General features: G+C 29.6%; 3 protein-coding genes across 4 annotated transcripts; all 3 read left to right on the plus strand.

Annotated features, from left to right (window-relative positions):
- The first annotated feature begins 1,231 nt into the window (after nt 1-1,231).
- On the plus strand, nt 1,232-3,965 carry LOC112796155 (2-methylacyl-CoA dehydrogenase, mitochondrial-like). 2 transcript variants are annotated; one of them, XM_072235020.1, is made up of 6 exons: nt 1,232-1,833; nt 2,086-2,282; nt 2,627-2,677; nt 3,016-3,169; nt 3,294-3,350; nt 3,718-3,965. In XM_072235020.1, exons 4-6 carry the CDS (start codon nt 3,027-3,029, stop codon nt 3,749-3,751), a joined length of 234 nt encoding a protein of 77 aa, XP_072091121.1. In that variant the 5' UTR covers nt 1,232-1,833; nt 2,086-2,282; nt 2,627-2,677; nt 3,016-3,026; the 3' UTR covers nt 3,752-3,965. The 2 variants fall into 2 exon arrangements, with proteins under 2 accessions (XP_072091121.1, XP_072091120.1); XM_072235019.1 differs by having other exon boundaries at nt 1,245-1,833; nt 2,055-2,282.
- A 6,740-nt stretch (nt 3,966-10,705) lies between these two features.
- On the plus strand, nt 10,706-11,977 carry LOC140184030 (uncharacterized). Its single transcript, XM_072234310.1, has 3 exons — nt 10,706-10,765; nt 10,865-11,714; nt 11,964-11,977. Exons 2-3 carry the CDS (start codon nt 10,865-10,867, stop codon nt 11,975-11,977), a joined length of 864 nt encoding a protein of 287 aa, XP_072090411.1. The 5' UTR covers nt 10,706-10,765.
- A 1,802-nt stretch (nt 11,978-13,779) lies between these two features.
- On the plus strand, nt 13,780-16,907 carry LOC112794605 (protein DETOXIFICATION 18-like). The gene is made up of 7 exons (XM_025836595.3): nt 13,780-14,151; nt 14,332-14,876; nt 15,263-15,349; nt 15,459-15,515; nt 15,598-15,836; nt 16,102-16,220; nt 16,749-16,907. Exons 1-7 carry the CDS (start codon nt 13,780-13,782, stop codon nt 16,884-16,886), a joined length of 1,557 nt encoding a protein of 518 aa, XP_025692380.1. The 3' UTR covers nt 16,887-16,907.
- Nucleotides 16,908-17,174: the final 267 nt, after the last annotated feature.

Below are 17,174 nucleotides of genomic sequence, written 5' to 3' on the forward strand. Positions count from 1 at the left end.
ATGATAAAAGATTTAGTACTATATAAATTTAATTAAAAAAATATTTATACAACGTAAAAAGCAAACAAACATATAATAATTTTATTTTGTGCGAAACAAAAATTAATGTAAAAAATATTTATATAATTTTTTATTAACAATTTTTTATTGAAATATGTTATTTTACTATATTTATAATATATTATTTGGGATAATTATATTATTTTAGTTAATATATATTATTTAAAAAAATATTTAAAATTTATTATTTTGTATTAAGAATATTATTAAAAATATATTATTATTTTTTCTTAAAATAACATTTTCTTTTCTTTCGTTCAAATACTATGACAACAAAATTTTTTGTGTAATTGCTTCTACTCAATAAATATTATATTCATTTATTTTTATATTAAATGTAAAATAAATAATTAATGTTTAAAAAAGTTAATAAAGGAAAGAAGTATTTTTTTTTACCAATTCTTAGGTGAATATAAAGAGATTATGTCATTTGAACTATAATTTGTTGGTAAAGAAAGAAATACTCTTAATTATATATTAAATAGAATAATTATTTATTAGGCTCATTTTTATACAAATAAAAATTTTTCTTAGTTTTATATCTGTAATATTTTATACCAATTAGCTTCAGAATTTAATTATTTTTTGAATAAATTAATAAAAAAATAATACAAATAATTATTTAAATATAATTATATTTTAATTTTTCATTCTATTACGTACACGTTGAGGTTAATTTGAAATAAAAGATAATGGACTTGTTGTAACTGCCATGCATATTGTGCTTTGACTGCATCATCATCTGAGAATCATGCGAGTTAGCTAAACAGCAGTGGCGACAGACATGCGTCTTCCTTTTTTATGGCAGCAATTTTTCGGACTTTGATGGTCATTTATGGTAGAAGTGGAATAGGGTGGGTTCAAGAGCGTCAAAATCTATAGCTAGCTAAAATGATAGTGGAAGTACCTGCCATCAAGCAAAACAGTGAAAATATTTGAAGACATCACATCGACAATAACAGAGTAACAGAAGAATTAGTCTTTTCGTTAGTGCTGATTTGTTTGTTCAGCCCATGACAAAAAAAATAATAACAATAATAAATAAATTAAATTTACCTGATAACTTTTGATAGTAGGTTAACTTTTAAGGAGTGCTGCACTCCCTACTTTATCTGGAGTGCACTAGCTTTCGCCTTAAATTTTAAATAATTTAAAAATAAAACAAAAACACATCTAAAAAATGAAAAAATAAAAAAAGTTGTTATTTTTTCTCTAAGATTCCAGTGTTGTTCGTCTCCTCAAACCTCTTCTTTATCTCTGGAAAAGAAGAAGCTCTTGCTGGTTGCCGGAGCCTCCACCGGCAAGAATCTCGGCCTCTTTTGCTTCAACGAAGATGACACCCAAGCCCTGCTCAGCCAGGTTTCCACGGTGAACCCTCCCATGCGTGACGGCCCCAAACATGCTAACCCTAACCCTTTTTCCCCGAGCTCCAATCAGCACTGTTTCTGTTGGATCCGACGAAGACGGCGACGCCGGACTCTTCTGCTTCCTCTCTTTTGCCAGAGCTGCTCACCATCTCCTCCTAGTTGTGCATGGTTGGAATCTGTTGCAGCTGCAAGAGACGAAGCCTGTCGTGTACCACTGCTTGCTGCTTGCCTGAAGCTTTCCTCTGCTCTGCTCTGCTCCGCTGCACCTTCTCAAGCGCAGCAAGTCCATCGCTGCACCAAGAAGTTCCCGCTCTCTCCTCGACCTCGCCATCTCCTTTGACTCTGTGATTCCAAATTTGGGTTGTTGGTGGCAGGGACGCAAATTGAGGCTGTGATTTTGGTCAATGTTAGCATGCTTTAGCCTTGCTCATACCATTACTAATTGGAATTTCTTCGAACGGGACATGATTTTAATCATATAATTGTCTGAATTTTAAGATCTGGAAACTAAGAACTCTGTTGGTTCATACTTTGTAACTTTGAATGCTTAATTAATTTATAGGGAGTGTATTGCATCTTTTAAGACATTCCAAGGATTTCATAGAGCGAATTGGTCTTTTGGTGCAGCTGGTTCTGATGTTGTCAGCATGAAATGCAGGCTGATCGTGTTGATTGATGCTACGTACTTAATGGAAACAAGAATTATAGCACATTTGACTAATAGTCAAGACAGATGCTGAGAATGGATAGCACATATTGATATATTGAACTGAATCGGGTTGTCTATGCAAAGACAGACATAGCAGCTGTGTCAATAGGAATCACTGCATTCATCATTGAGAAGGGAATGCCGGGGTACTTGTACTGAACCTAGTCAAATTTAAAGTGTACTAAAGTCTCTGCATTTCAAGCTTACAGTTCAGTTATTTCTTCAAAATAAAAATTAAAGCAGTAATTTTTACCAAATATAAAAGGCGGGTCACTGGCTCCTTGTCGCGTCTTATAGTTCAAATTTGATTACCAAGTCCTTAGCTTGCAAAATTCCTTCTCTAAAATTGAGGGGGCAAAAGTAGAGTCATGTAACTGAAAAATAAATGGCTAAAACGTTGAGGCAGTGCATAAATGATAAGTCACGTGGATATGGGGGAAATTAGGAGTGGAAGATTAAAATTATGAATTTTGCTTCTGTTTGATTTCAGATTCAGCACAGCCCAGAAATTGGATAAACTTGGGATGCGAGGAAGTGATACGTAAGTATGCATGCTTGTGACAACTTTTCTATACTTAATCCATTTTTAGTCGATGTGCTTTCCTTTTACTGATAATAAATATGACTTGTTGTGAACTCTTGTTTGAGAATTGCTTGGTTCCTGAAGAAAATGTTCTTGGGGAAGTAGGAAAAGGTCTTGCAATAGCTTCTATGATCATATTTATCAACTTTAGAATAAAATCATCTTTATGTTATTTTGTATATTCAACCTTGCAAAAGTTTGTTGTATGACCATCATTGGTCTTCTGTAATATCCTAATAAAAAACCGCTCGTGTTATTCAACCATAGTTTATAATATCAGTCCTTTCTTGTTTTAGGAGTCTATGTCATGATGGCTGGGTTGGATCTGGAGAGACTTGTTTTGGCAGCTGGTCCCCTTGGTATCATGCAGGCATATCTTGATGTGATCCTTCCTTATGTTCGACAAAGAGAGCAGTTCGGTCGTCCCATCGGGAATTTCAGTTTATACAGGTCCATATTGTTGAGAAATGGTTTTTCTACAATCATCCTGGCATTTTATTGCATGTAATTTTTAGACATTACATTATTGATCGATCTTCTGTTACAAAACATGAGTAATGGCTACTGCTTTCAGGATTGTGCTGGAATTATACTTACTGCTGCTGAGAGTGCAACCCAAGTTGCTTTGCAGGTAAATAGTTTGCACAGGTTATTTGTTGCAGCTACTATTCTTTGAGATTTTGGGGTAATACTTTTCAGCCAAAATGTATAGAAATCATGATGATTATTAAATAAAATATAGTAAGTTGGGAAGAGCTCAAGTGATTTTAGAAAATTATTAACTCTGCATAGGTTCTTACTCCTAACATTTTGGGTAAATTACATTTGACCTCTCTTGAAGTCAGATAATACTATTCGTCGCTAGTATCAATATGACAAATTAAGAAATTTTGGATAGTAGCCTAAAGTCAGGGAAGGTTGGCATAATTTACGCTAACCATTTTTTCGTTGTTTTCTTCTTGTGTTACTGTGCTTATATTAGCCTTCAAAATTTGCAGGCAAAACAATGTTTGGGAGGAAATGGATATGTGAATGAGTATCCAACTGGTCGTCTTCTGAGAGATGCCAAACTATATGAGATTGGTGCAGGAACTAGTGAGATCAGAAGAATGATTATTGGACGTGAACTCTTCAAGGAGCAGTGGTGAAATGTTCATTATGTAACAGTAAATTTCATTCATCAAAGGGGACTAAAATTAGTCATGAGAATCCATTGTTAATAAAGGAAAGCTTTTTTTACCAAAAATGTTTCATCTGTTATTTGTAGTTAATTTCTGAAGCTGAAAAAATGATCACACCACCAAACACATTCATAACAATACCAAGTAAATATATTGCACATGGAACCATGGCATGAAATTTAGAAATGATCACCATGATTCCATAGAGTATGTAACTCAAGCAGTTACAGGTAATCCAATGTCAATAGTACAGCCCTTATTTATAGCTAATATTTCAGATTTTTCTGGCTTAAGAGTTCATAAGACAAATGATCATAACACAAATAGCATCAAGTGCATGCAGTAAATAAGATAGAAACAAGGCTAACATAACATGATTGATTGAAACTTTAGACTTTGAAAACTGTTGGAGAATAATAATCTGGTTGACCCATTGAGGAGGACTCTGAAGGCTCCGTAATCATTGGTGCCTCTTCCAAACTGCTATTGGTTTCAACTTTCATCATTGTTGGTGGCACTGCTAAAAAAAATGAATTTAGTTTTTAGGTACTTCTACTTATAAAATTAATGCTTATCAAATTTGAATTAATAGTTCACCTCGAGTCACCAATCAAACTTAATGATATTATTATTAGCATGTGAGGTTTTAAATTCTGTGAATCAGTCATGCAACATATGTGTAAATAATATATACATGAACGTCACGTGAATCCAAGTACAAGAATTTGACACAAAAATAAATTAGAGATACTGAGATGGAAAGCATGAGAGGTGGAAAAACTCAAAAAAGGAATAGAAGGTGACTACTTTTTTGGATTATAGAGATTTAACATGTGTTATGTCTAATTATGAAAAACTGATGTGTTTTTATTTTTATTTTTTATGAATATAAAAATAATTTTTGTTGATTATTAAAGGACTAAAAAGACTTTTTAGAAACACAAAGTTTTGGATTTATTGAATGTATTGGCAAACACTAAATATAGTTAATCCATACTAATCTTTTAGGTTGTTAGTATATAAAATACTAGAGTTTGATTATTAAAGGACTAAAAAACTTTTTAGTGTATTTTATTTAGACTTGTAATAAAATTCACTACAAAAGTATATTAGTGTTTAAAATCAAATTCAAATTTTTATTTTTTTAATTCATTTAAATAACAATAGTTTAAAAAGGTATTTTAGTTTTCTAAAATGAATTTAAAAAAATACTTTAGTCTTTTTAAGATTAACTAAACTAATAGTTTATTCATTTAAAATCTAATTCAAAATTCTAACTATATTAATAATTAGTTTTGCTATCCATTTGGTTTGTTCTCTCATTATTTTGAAATTGGATTGAGGTTTAAGCTCATGTTGTAGGATATATAATATATATGTGCAAATAGAAAGACCGTTAATGAGTTTAGAAAGTCTGGGAGAAAACTCTTTTTTCCTAATAATGCTTTGAAACAAAATTTAACAAAGAAAGTTTCATAGCAGTAAAACCAAATCAACAAATAGTAACATGGTTTTTTCCTAATAATGCTTTGAAACAAAATTAACAAAAGAAAATTTCATAGGAGTAAAACCAAATCAACAAATAATAACATGGAAGGAGAGAGAATTTAACGATGGAGAGAATGCCCTAATGGAGGAATTAGATAAAAGAAAAAGAGAAAGTTAAGAAGATATATAATGGTAAAATTAGAATATAAAATTCAATTTTAGAAATAAAGACAAAATAAAATGTATTTTACAAATTGAACTATTATTATTATTATTATTATTATTATTATTATTATTATTATTATTATTATGAACTAAAATAGCTAAAATTATTAGTAATACACCATGCGTTGAATATGGCAAATTAATTCTTAAGGGGATACTTTATACTTAGAATTAACTAAAAAAGTATTTCAATCTTTTTAAAATCATTTTTTTATAATATAAATAAACAAGATTAAGTTTATAAAGTTATTTTAGCCTTTTAAAAATTAAATAAAAGTGTATTTTTATATTTTTTAAAATCAATTAAAAATGGTTTTTTTAGAAAAATTAAAAGGATATTACAAACTCTTTGTAAAATTAATAAAAAAATATATTCAAATCATTCAATTATTAATGACAACGACATTTTAGTATGAAAAATTATATAACACATTTTAAAAAAGTAATTATTGATGCAAATAGTGTAATTTGTATGTCACTTTCCCATTCGTCCATATTTTTACTTACTGATGTATATTAACTTGCTACTATACCAAAACAACCATCTATTTTTTTCAATAAAGTATTTTATTCCCACATTTATATGGGAGTATAGAATCTGTTGCCCAATTTTTTTTTTTTTAATTTCTAAGGTTGTTTGAACTAATTGATCAAGCAAAGTCCCATGACCAAAAAAGTAATATTATTTCAGTAACATAATTGCCAAACAATTTTTTTTAATCGTAAATACTTTTTCTCTAATTAACCTTGTCAATTAATTAGAATAATGTTGGCGAGAGAGTTAATTGTTGAACAGTGTTTTAACTTTAAATCCTCTTGCATTTTATTTTTATTTAAAATTGTCCAACAATGCTAAGATTTCGTTACAATATGTACAACATTGTTGTTCTATTTTCCTTTTAATAAATAATAACACTCATTTTTTTAGAAAGTCTAGAAAATCAAATACACCTTCAACTAGTTTGAATAATTTATTAAAAATAAAATTTTAAATAATTTTTCCACTGACTATGATTCTTACGAACTTATTTTATTACTTAAATTATAAATAAAAAATGAATTTAATATTAAAAATACTAAAATAGTCTATAGGATTAAAGATCTTTGATTGTATTAGAAACAAAATAATAGAATTTAATTATTAAAGGACTAAAAAACTTGTTAGTGTATTTTGATTATTAAACAAAATATTAAAATTTGTTGAAAATGGTTAATTTTGTAGTAACATTATCATGTGAAGTTTTAAATCGTACAGTCATGCAACATGTGTATAAATAATGCATGAACGTCACGTCATTAGTTATAATCCTATCACTAATTTTCAAAAGGAAGAAAAATATATTGTGAATCCAAGTGTAAGAATTTGACACGAAAATAAGTTGGGGATAGTGAGATTGAAAGCATGAGAGGTGGAAAAACTCAAAAAAGGAATAGAAGGTGGCTACTTTTTTTGGCTATAGAGAGTCAACATGTATTATGTCTAATTATGAAAAAGTGATGTGTTTTTATTTTTATTTTTTATGAATATAAAAATAATTTTTGTTGATTATTAAAAGACTAAAAAACCTTCTAGAAACACAGTTTTGGATTTATTAAATGTATTGGCAAACACTAAATAAGTAAATATAGTTAATCCTTACTAACCCTTTAGGTTGTTAGTATATAAAATACTAGAGTTTGATTATTAAAGGACTAAAAAACTTTTTAGTGTATTTTATTTAGATTTGTAATAAAATTCACTACAAAACTATTTTAGTGTTTTAAAATCAAATTTAAATTTTTATGTTTTAATTCATTTAAATAGCATTAGTTTAAAAAGGTATTTTAGTTTTTTAAAATAAATTTAAAAAAATACTTTAGTCTTTTTAAGATTAACTAAACTAATAGTTTATTCATTTAAAATCAAATTCAAATGTCTAACTATATTAATACAATTAAAAAACAAAAGGATATTTTTGTTTATCTAAAATAAAAAAAGTATATTTTAATATTTTTAAAATTAAATTAAAATATTTAATTTCTAATAAAAATTAAACAACCTTAATAGTAACCGAATATTTTAGTCGTTTATAAATAATTTTAAAAGAGTATTTTTGTCTTTTTAAAGCTAATTTAGATACCACTCTTAAGTGTGGGACAACTAATTTAGATGAATGCGTTATTATTTATGATAGTTATATAATTATTTATTTAAAAATTTAAATCGATAAAAAAAGATATATAACAATTAATTTTTTATAAAATTAAATTATAAATTTTTTTTATAACAACTTATGAAATTATATATCTTAAAAATCTAACAAAGAAAGTTTCATAGCAGTAAAACCAAATCAACAAATAATAACATGGAAGGAGAGAGAATTTAAGGATGGAGAGAATGCCCTAATGGAGGAATTAGATAAGAGAGAAAGAGAAAGTTAAGAAGATATATAATGGTAAAATTAGAATATAAAACTCAAGTTTAGAAATAAAGACAACATAAAATGTATTTTAAAAATTGAAGAGAGTAAAATTAAACTATTATTATTATTATTATTATTATTATTATTATTATTATTATTATTATTAATAACTAAAATAGCTAAAATTATTAGTAATACACCATGTGTTGAATATGGCAAATTAAACTCCAACGTTTAAATTTAAGGTGATTTGTTTAGTTTTAAAATTAAGTTTATATTTTATGTTTATCATTTGTGATTACAATTACTTTCACTTGGAAGTGTAATTGATTTATCTATAAATAATAAATCTTGGTGTAACCGATATTTGAGTTCAATCGGTTTATTACAAGTATATGGAAGAATATATATCACCGTACTTCACTCAGTTTCTTATAAATACGTGGCTGTAATTCACTAGGTTTGTTACAACTGATTAACTCAGAATAAGTAACATTCTCTTCTTTCTTTTTTAAATTTTCCTCTTCTCCATTCTCCTCCTCCATCACGAGATCGACGCTAAAGGTGATGGATACTCCAATTTCACAGATCGATCTGCAAATGGTAGCAACCACAGTAGATCAGAACAATCAAATGCAAGAGAATTTAAATCGAGCCAGCTTGGGAGAAAGTTCAGGTACTCTTACCTCCTTCGATAGCATCGATCCTGAGTTCAAATCATTATCATGCTTGAAAACTGAGCAATGTCAAGAACCCTAACATAAACAATTAAAACAACAAGTGGAGTAGAACAGATCAAAGAAAACGAGGTATAAAAACTTCTGACCGCAATACACGTAATCATCCTTGATGTTCTACAACTACAATGAAAATTAATAAATTGACTGTTGAAGTTGTCCACCCATAAATGGTACCAAATGTGTGCATGGCTCAATACACCTCATTTTCATTATTTGGCCTTTGCTACTATTGAGTATGTTATAAGCTATTATGATCTTAGAAAGTTTGGTAGGAAATTGTTTTTTACTAATAATGCTTTCAAATAAAACTGTGGCTTTTACTTTTATCTACATCTTATATATTTTTGTATTAACAAGCATTTTCATACATTTTCACCAAACTAATGAATTATACTATTGCATTGCAATGTTTTGAATTTATTGAAAGTATTGGCAAACACTAAATATAATTAATCTATACTAACTTTTTAGGATGTTAGTATATATTATATATAAATAAATGATAATAATATTGAAAGGAACATATAAAGAAGTTTTCGACTTGATATATGCATATTTTTTATGGTAAATACTATTATACCCATTCTAAAATAACATATAAATTATTCTTTCTGATATGTCATATTCTAATGTATGTTTATTTATTTTAAATTTTTAGTAAAATTTGTTAGATGACTAATTTATCTAATAAAATAAAAAATAAGAAATTGATTTCGAATCATTAAAATTTGTTGAAAATTTTAAAAAATATTTGAAAAATAATGTCATATATTACTCTTTTAATTTTCACACAAAATCTCTGATTTTTGACAAAAATTAAATAAAAATTCAGACTTTCATAAAAAATAATTACAAATTAGCTACATTAATTTTTAAAACATAAGATATAAAGTGTTTCAATTTCTTCTTTTTTCATATAATTCAAAACCAAATTGTATAAAATAAATTTTTAAATTTAAAGATTTACTTGATACAATAAACTTTATAAATTAAAAATTTTCACGGTGACACTAATTTGTGTTTCTATTTTTAATTTGTCATATCAATATTTTAGTTTAGAATTTAGTTAATATAAGAAAATTTTTAAATTAATATTTTAATAAATATATAACAAATGTATTAGAATAAACATCGAATTAGTATGTGACACATTAGAAAGAGTAATATACATGTTCTTTTAAAGAGGGTAAGATAACATTCACCATTTTTTATTATCCTACAATAACCTTCGTATAAAGAAGTTCACGACTTGAATGGAATTATAAAAAAGGTTTTTAATAGTTTAGAAGGGAGGGGTTGAATTTATAGCCTCTTTTTATGTTTTTAAAATTGAACGATAAATTAATTTTTTAATAAACATGCAATTATTTAAACTGCGAAAATGTAATTATTTAACTGTACACACTTATATCAGTTTGGTATTGCCTATGAAAAAAAGTAAAAAGATAAAAGTGACAAAAAAACTATTTCAGATACAAATTGAAACATATATTTTTAAAAGAGGTAATGACCAATTCGATATCCGAAAGATTCAAACGTTGACATTTTGGTACCCAACTATTGATATTGACAAAAAGGTATCTAAATGATTTAAAATTTTGTCAAGCGTGTCCAAGAGCTTGCCGGAACATAGCTCCGTGAGTACGATGCTTACGTGGTGGCCGGTTTTTGCTGACAAGGTTAGTGTTATATTAGATGGAATTTCTAATTTTAATTATGCTTATCCTACTTGGAAAATAAACTAAACCTAATTTGAACATTAGTTTTGCCCCAAATTAATTTTTTCCTAAAACCCAATTAGCATATACCAAGTTACTAGTTACTGAGTTACTGTGGTTAGTGTGTCACTAGTGAAAATCAAAGGTCACATAGAGAGGAAGAGACGTTGCTCTCGAAGCTTGGCGCGAAGAAGAAGGATACAAGACGAGAGGCATTGTCGAATTAAGGGTAACGGTTCTCAAGTGGCATCGTGGGATCACCATTGTTCGCAAGGAGCAACCCTACGAAGAGGTACGTTCTGCTTCATGTTCTTTGTTTAAGTTCTGGTTTTGTTACATTTGCTGGTGACATCCTGTTTATTCATTGTATCTTCTCTCTACTATTTCTTAGATGGATCGTTTAGTTACGTTTGTGTATCATCACATGGGTTGCTTGAAAAAGGTTAGAGATGGGAATGTGATATACGAAGGGGGTTTAGTCACTGAGATACACAGGGTGAATGTGGAGACATGTAATTTATTTTTTGTTGAGGGGTTGTTTTTAGACCTGGGTTACCCTGGATATAATGAGGCGTATTGGCTAGAACCTGGTTTCGAATTAGGTCAGGGTCTTAGAGTACTGAGGACAGATGCTGAAGTGATGAGGATGTGTGAGAGTGCAATTAAAAACGACAACATTGTTCATCTCTACTTTGATCACCCTATTGATGCCAACCCTGAAATCATTGATGACGATGTGGTGTCTTCTGGTAGCAGTGAGAGTGTGGTTGAGGTCAATCCACCCGGTGATGAGAGGAAAACTGAAGTTGTGAGTGAGAAAACTGGCGAGGTTAATCAGTTGAGTAAGGTTTTAACAGTTGTTGTGAAGGAGACTTTGAATGAAGTTGTGATTGAGAAGGGTGTTGATGTTAACGAGTCGGAGGCCGGAGAATGTGGTGTTATGAATGAAGATGTGAATCACAGGAATGGGGATAAAGAGATTGAGCAACCTGCAGCTCCAGAAAAAGTTAAGAGGGTGAGAAAGAGGCATCCAAGACCACCACCCAGTGGTTTATCACAAGAAAGGATAGCTGCTGAATCTGAACAGCCTGAGGGTGATCCTCTAGAAGCTGAAACAGTAAATGAACAAATACATGAGAGGAATGATGATGATGCACATGTTGCCAATGAAGGTGCTAACAATGAAGAACCCTTGGTGGATGAGATGAGGGCAGAGGAAGCAGCTACTCAGAATGCAGGAGGTAAAAATATTATTTCTTTTTTGTTCTAGCATTTTTGGATAAGTATTGGTTTTATGAATCCAATGATTATGATGCACATGTTACTTGTTTAGTTTTTAGTTTCATGTTGGACCAAATTTAGTATTACTTGTTATCAACATTACTGTCATTATGCCATGATAGGTTTTTTGGGGCAAAACTTTTGTTATTTTGGGTCTGAGGTATGTTACTCTGGATACTTATGGATTATGTTTTCATGCTATGAGACAGGTGTTTTTATATAGCTTCTGTTTATGCCTTTTTTCATCAATGGGTAACTTATCTTATATATGGCTTGCTCACAATTCAAAAGCAATAACTCAATCACAGAAGACAAATAAGAATGCATCCATTAATTCATCTCAATTACAATTAGGAGAACATTACAAATAAACAAAATTTCATTCCTAAAATCTTAAATTTGACCATTGTCTTCCTATTTAGCCATACACAGCAGACTCAAAACCAGATTTAACCCAAGCAATACACAGATAACAATCAACAAGAACTCAACCCTCTTCAGTTTCTCCTTCATGTCATTAACCACAGGAAGCACCATCATCATCCTATCCCTTTCCCGGCCATCACTATCCTCCTGGTTGATTCTGCTTTTCTTTTTTGGGTCTGCTATGCCCACCATGTTGCTATTCTCCGAAGAAACTTCTCCTTCCACACATTGGTCTTCAATTTCATCCAACCATTGAAAATACCCACAACGTCTTTGTGTGTTCTAGCATGGCACAAAAATTTCATGAATCAGAGAAGATCGGAAAGTAAATCTGAAAAGTGGAGAAAATAAACCCAGGAAGAATGCATCATTTCCTCACGTAACATCAATATTTTAACCTTACCTTCCACAGAGGGCAACGTAGAAACCATCTATCAGGGTTGCTACTTGTCTTCGACTTCAACGGAACCACCGGAAGGGGACAAAAGCAACACCCATCGTAGATTTTACTACCAACTCCAGAACCACCATCAACGTCGAAGGCTATGGATGAGTGCTTTCTCACGGTTCTACCTTTTCCAGGAGCCCTAGCTGCTTGCATCTTCCAGATTGGGATCGTGCTCTACGAGAGAGCGAGGAAAGCAAAATTGGGTTTTAGGACAAAATTAATTTGGGACAAAACTAATGTTCAAATTAGGTTTAGTTTATTTTCCAAGTAGGATAAGTATAATTAAAATTAGAAATTCCATCTAATATAACACTAACCTTGTCAGTAAAAACTGGCCACCACGTAAGCATTGTACTCACTGGAGCTATGTTCCGGCAAGCTTTTGGACACGCTTGGCAAAATTTTAAATCATTCAGGTACCTTTTTGTCAATATCAATAGTTGGGTACCAAAATGTCAGCGTTTGAATCTTTCGAATACCGAATTGGTCATTACCTCTTTTTAAAAATTGGACTCTACACTTTAGATAGAGCCCATAAACAAAAAGACAAAAAATACCACTTACCCTTGCTTAATAAGCCTTGTGGCTTATCTCTCTCTCAATTCTCTTCTCCTCGTTTCAAGGGAAGAGAGTACAAAAAATTGGAAGGAAAAAAAAAAGTGCTTTTTCAATTAATATTTTTTTTTTCAAAAATAAACTGGTTATTCATTTTATTAGAAAAAAAATATAGTGTCCAAATGAGCCCAAAAAAAGAAGGAGATATTCCATTAATACTTTTTACTTGTAATATTTTTAACAAGTATCGTTAAAATACCAATTATACTATATATAATTAATTAATTAATTAATTATTAAATTAGTCATTAGTATAAATAATTAAAATATATATTAAATTTAATTAAATAATACAAATATTTATACACAATTTTTTTATGTGCATGTACCAGCCATAAAATGTTAAAATACTAAAGTTGGATGTTTAAACATTCTTATATGAATTTATACACTAAGATTGAATGGAATGTGGCGTATGATACTTTTTATTATCCTATAAATATGATGCTTAACATAAAAAATTAAAAGAAGTGAACGTATAAATTAAAAGAGAAAAAGAAAATGTGAGCAATAGAACTCATTCGAAGAAAAGACTAATGTTAGCAAGTAATAGTAACAACAGTTTCCATGACACTGCAACAACAATAACACCTCCTGTCTTATTAGGTAATAGAGAAGGAGGAGAAGATACACAACAACAACAAGAACGACATGAAAGTCCTCCTGTCTTATTAGGTAATAGAGAAGGAGGAGAAGATACACAACAACAACAACAAGAACGACATGAAAGTTGGTGGAAGGAAGCAAAGCGTCAACTATTGTTTTCACTACCCATGATTCTTACGAATCTGTTCTATAACTTAATCACTTTGGTTTCTGTAATGCTTGCTGGCCACCTTGGTAATCTTCAACTTGCTGGTTCCACTCTTGCTAACTCATGGTTCAGTGGCACTGGTGTCTCTCTCATGGTAACCATACAATTCTTTCTTACTTTTTTCTCACTTTCTTATCTGGTTTAGTTAATTTGTTTGAAAACTTATCTAAAATATCAACATTCATTTTAAATACATAGCTAAAATTATTATTAACACACCTTATGTTGAATGTGACATTAAACTCTAATGTTGTTTCCCATGTTCTTATCTTAGGTTGGATTAAGTGGGACACTAGAAACACTATGTGGGCAAGGATTTGGTGCAAAGGAATACCAAATGCTGGGAATTTATCTCCAATCCTCATGCATCATATCTCTTGTTTTCTCCATCATCATATCCATGATTTGGTTCTACACACAACACATCTTAGTACTACTTCACCAATCCCAAGACATAGCAAAAACAGCAGCACTTTACTTGAAGTTCCTTTTCCCAGGCTTGTTTGCATATGGATTCTTGCAAAACATTCTTAGATTTCTTCAAACACAATCTGTTGTGACACCATTGGCTATTCTCTCAGCTATCCCATTGTTGATTCACATTGGCATTGCATATGCATTGGTTGAGAAGACAGGTTTGGGTTTTGTTGGTGCACCTATTTCGGCTTCTATTTCACTATGGATAGCTATTGTTTTGTTGGCTTTGTATGTTATGTTTGGAAAGAAGTTCAAGTTGACATGGAAAGGATTTTCTACTCAATCTTTTCATTATGTATTGCCAAGTCTCAAACTTGCTCTACCTTCTGCAGCAATGGTATGGTATGAAACATTAACAAACTCTACTTTTTAACTTTTTCATCTCTTAAAACTTAAATTAGTAGTAGTAAAGTCAAAAACTAAAAAGTTACCAAAATAAAAAAACAAAAGCAAAACTGACTAGTTCTTTAATTTTTAAAATTCCAGTTATTAAAGAATTTAATCTTTTTCTATCAAATTCTTTTATTAGAAAATATGGGGACTAAATTTTTATTTTTTATTAGAAAAAAAGATTATAGATTAATTTGCCAATTTCTTTATATTAAAGATTAACAGTATTTTCTAAAATTAACAGTATTTTCAAGTCAAATTAAGAGAATACTGTTGCAAGTTAGTTATAGAGAATTATATTGATGAATCTCATTAATTATGTTTTTTTGTTACGCAAGTTTGGAATATTGGGCTTTTGAAGTCTTGATTTTCTTAGCTGGACTAATGCCTGATTCAGAAATAACCACTTCCTTAATGGCAATATGGTATGTATGGTTCTAATAGTTTAGATTTTTATTTTCAAATTAATTAATTTTACTTTAATTTCCATAAATTTAATTCTCCTTAATTTTTCTTAAAAACAAAAATCTGCAGTGCCAACACAGAATTCATTGCATCCATGATCACTTATGGTCTCAGTGCAGCTGCAAGGTTAGTTAATTGAACGTTTTCTTATGCCTTAGATCTTATTATTATTTTTTTCAATTATTGAAAAACCTTAGTTTGATGACAGTACCCGAGTTTCAAATGAACTAGGAGCCGGCCACCCAAATCGAGCGAATCGCGCTATGAGAGTGACTCTTACTCTCTCAGTTCTACTTGGTTTGTGCTTTGTTTTGACACTTGTGACTGGTCATAATATATGGATTCAAATGTTTAGTAGCAATTCTAAAATAAGAGAGGAGTTCGCTTCAATAACACCCTTACTTGCGATAGCCATATTACTAGATGCTGTCCAAGGTGTCTTATCAGGTTTAGTTTCTCCGAGCTTTTCTTCTTCTTTGTCTTCAAATTTGATCCTCAATAACAATTCATTCCAAGGTTTAAAAATTATTAAGATAGAAACTTAAATGCAGTTATCTTTATAAGAAGTTGATAGTTGAGAATCATTAGATAGTAATTTAGTCAAACATATTAAATTATCTAATAGTTATCAACTATCAACTTTATATAAAAACAACTTGAATATTCACCAATTATTAATTAAGAAAATGGATCAATTTGAACATATATGCAGGAGTGATTAGAGGATGTGGCAGGCAGCACTTGGCTGCATATGTCAACCTTGCAACTCTTTATCTCATTGGTTTACCAATATCATGTCTTCTGGGATTTAAGACTAATTTGCAAGTCAAGGTAAGTTTTTGAAAAATAAGCACATATTGGTCTTTTACTTGTGTTTATTATTCATTACTTAAAGGACAAATTAGTAATTACACTGTATTTTTTTTAGTTTTAGTAAAATTCATTTAAATCACTCCCCTATTTGTTTAAATGACATTTAATTTTCGTCCATTTAGGACGAAAAATTAAGTTCTGTTTATAGAAGTATTTAATGTTATATTTTTTAAATATAAAGGTGTATTTAGTTTATATTTTTATTTTTTATTTTTATTTTCAATATTTTTATTTTAAAATTTTATAAAAAAAAGAAAAACAATAAAATTATTTTCCTGTTTCTATCTTCTGTATATTTTCTATTTTTTTATATAAAATTTTAAAATATAAAAAATACTAAAAAAAAATACAAATCAAATACACCTTAAGCCTTAAGCTATCGAATTTATTGTTATCTAAACCTTGGAGGAAGTTGATATTAATTTGATTTTTATTGCTGTTGAATCATTATCAATTTTCTTTTTTGAAATTTATGTTGTGAAACAGGGTTTATGGATAGGGTTGATTTGTGGGCTGGTTTGTCAAACTGGAGCACTATTATTTTTCACATGGCATGCCAATTGGTCCAACCTCCATCTCCCTCTAGACACAGATAGACACAGAGATCAACCGATTATTGTTTAACTCATTTCCAAATTACAGCTGAGGCTTTAGCTGAGTAGTCCATTATGTCTCTTAAAAAAACTCATTTCCAAATGTTACTACATACACCATTATTTCTTGATCAAAATAAGGTGTCAAATTAATTTATTTCTGTATTCTAAACTTTTTTTCATGAGAATAGTTGTAAAAATTGAATCAGTGATGAAATTGGTTAGATTATTGATTTATTGGTTTATTAATTCAACCAATAAATTATTAGTTGAACCAATAAAATTAGTTCTATATAAATAAAAAATATAAAATAGTAAA

The sequence above is a fragment of the Arachis hypogaea genome, chromosome 4, assembly GCF_003086295.3.
Source record: "Arachis hypogaea cultivar Tifrunner chromosome 4, arahy.Tifrunner.gnm2.J5K5, whole genome shotgun sequence".
Classification (NCBI taxonomy): Eukaryota; Viridiplantae; Streptophyta; class Magnoliopsida; order Fabales; family Fabaceae; genus Arachis; species Arachis hypogaea.

What these genes read in the sequence shown, in the direction of transcription:
- LOC112796155 (XM_072235020.1), top strand. Translation starts at nt 3,027, where the DNA reads ATGATGGCTGGGTTGGATCTGGAGAGACTTGTTTTGGCAGCTGGTCCC. An exon ending in GGGAATTTCAGTTTATACAG is followed by an intron (nt 3,170 to 3,293) that starts GTCCATATTGTT and finishes TACTGCTTTCAG; the next exon opens with GATTGTGCTGGAATTATACT. An exon ending in CAACCCAAGTTGCTTTGCAG is followed by an intron (nt 3,351 to 3,717) that starts GTAAATAGTTTG and finishes CAAAATTTGCAG; the next exon opens with GCAAAACAATGTTTGGGAGG.
- LOC140184030 (XM_072234310.1), top strand. Translation starts at nt 10,865, where the DNA reads ATGGATCGTTTAGTTACGTTTGTGTATCATCACATGGGTTGCTTGAAA.
- LOC112794605 (XM_025836595.3), top strand. Translation starts at nt 13,780, where the DNA reads ATGTTAGCAAGTAATAGTAACAACAGTTTCCATGACACTGCAACAACA. An exon ending in CCTTCTGCAGCAATGGTATG is followed by an intron (nt 14,877 to 15,262) that starts GTATGAAACATT and finishes TTGTTACGCAAG; the next exon opens with TTTGGAATATTGGGCTTTTG. An exon ending in ACTTCCTTAATGGCAATATG is followed by an intron (nt 15,350 to 15,458) that starts GTATGTATGGTT and finishes AAAAATCTGCAG; the next exon opens with TGCCAACACAGAATTCATTG.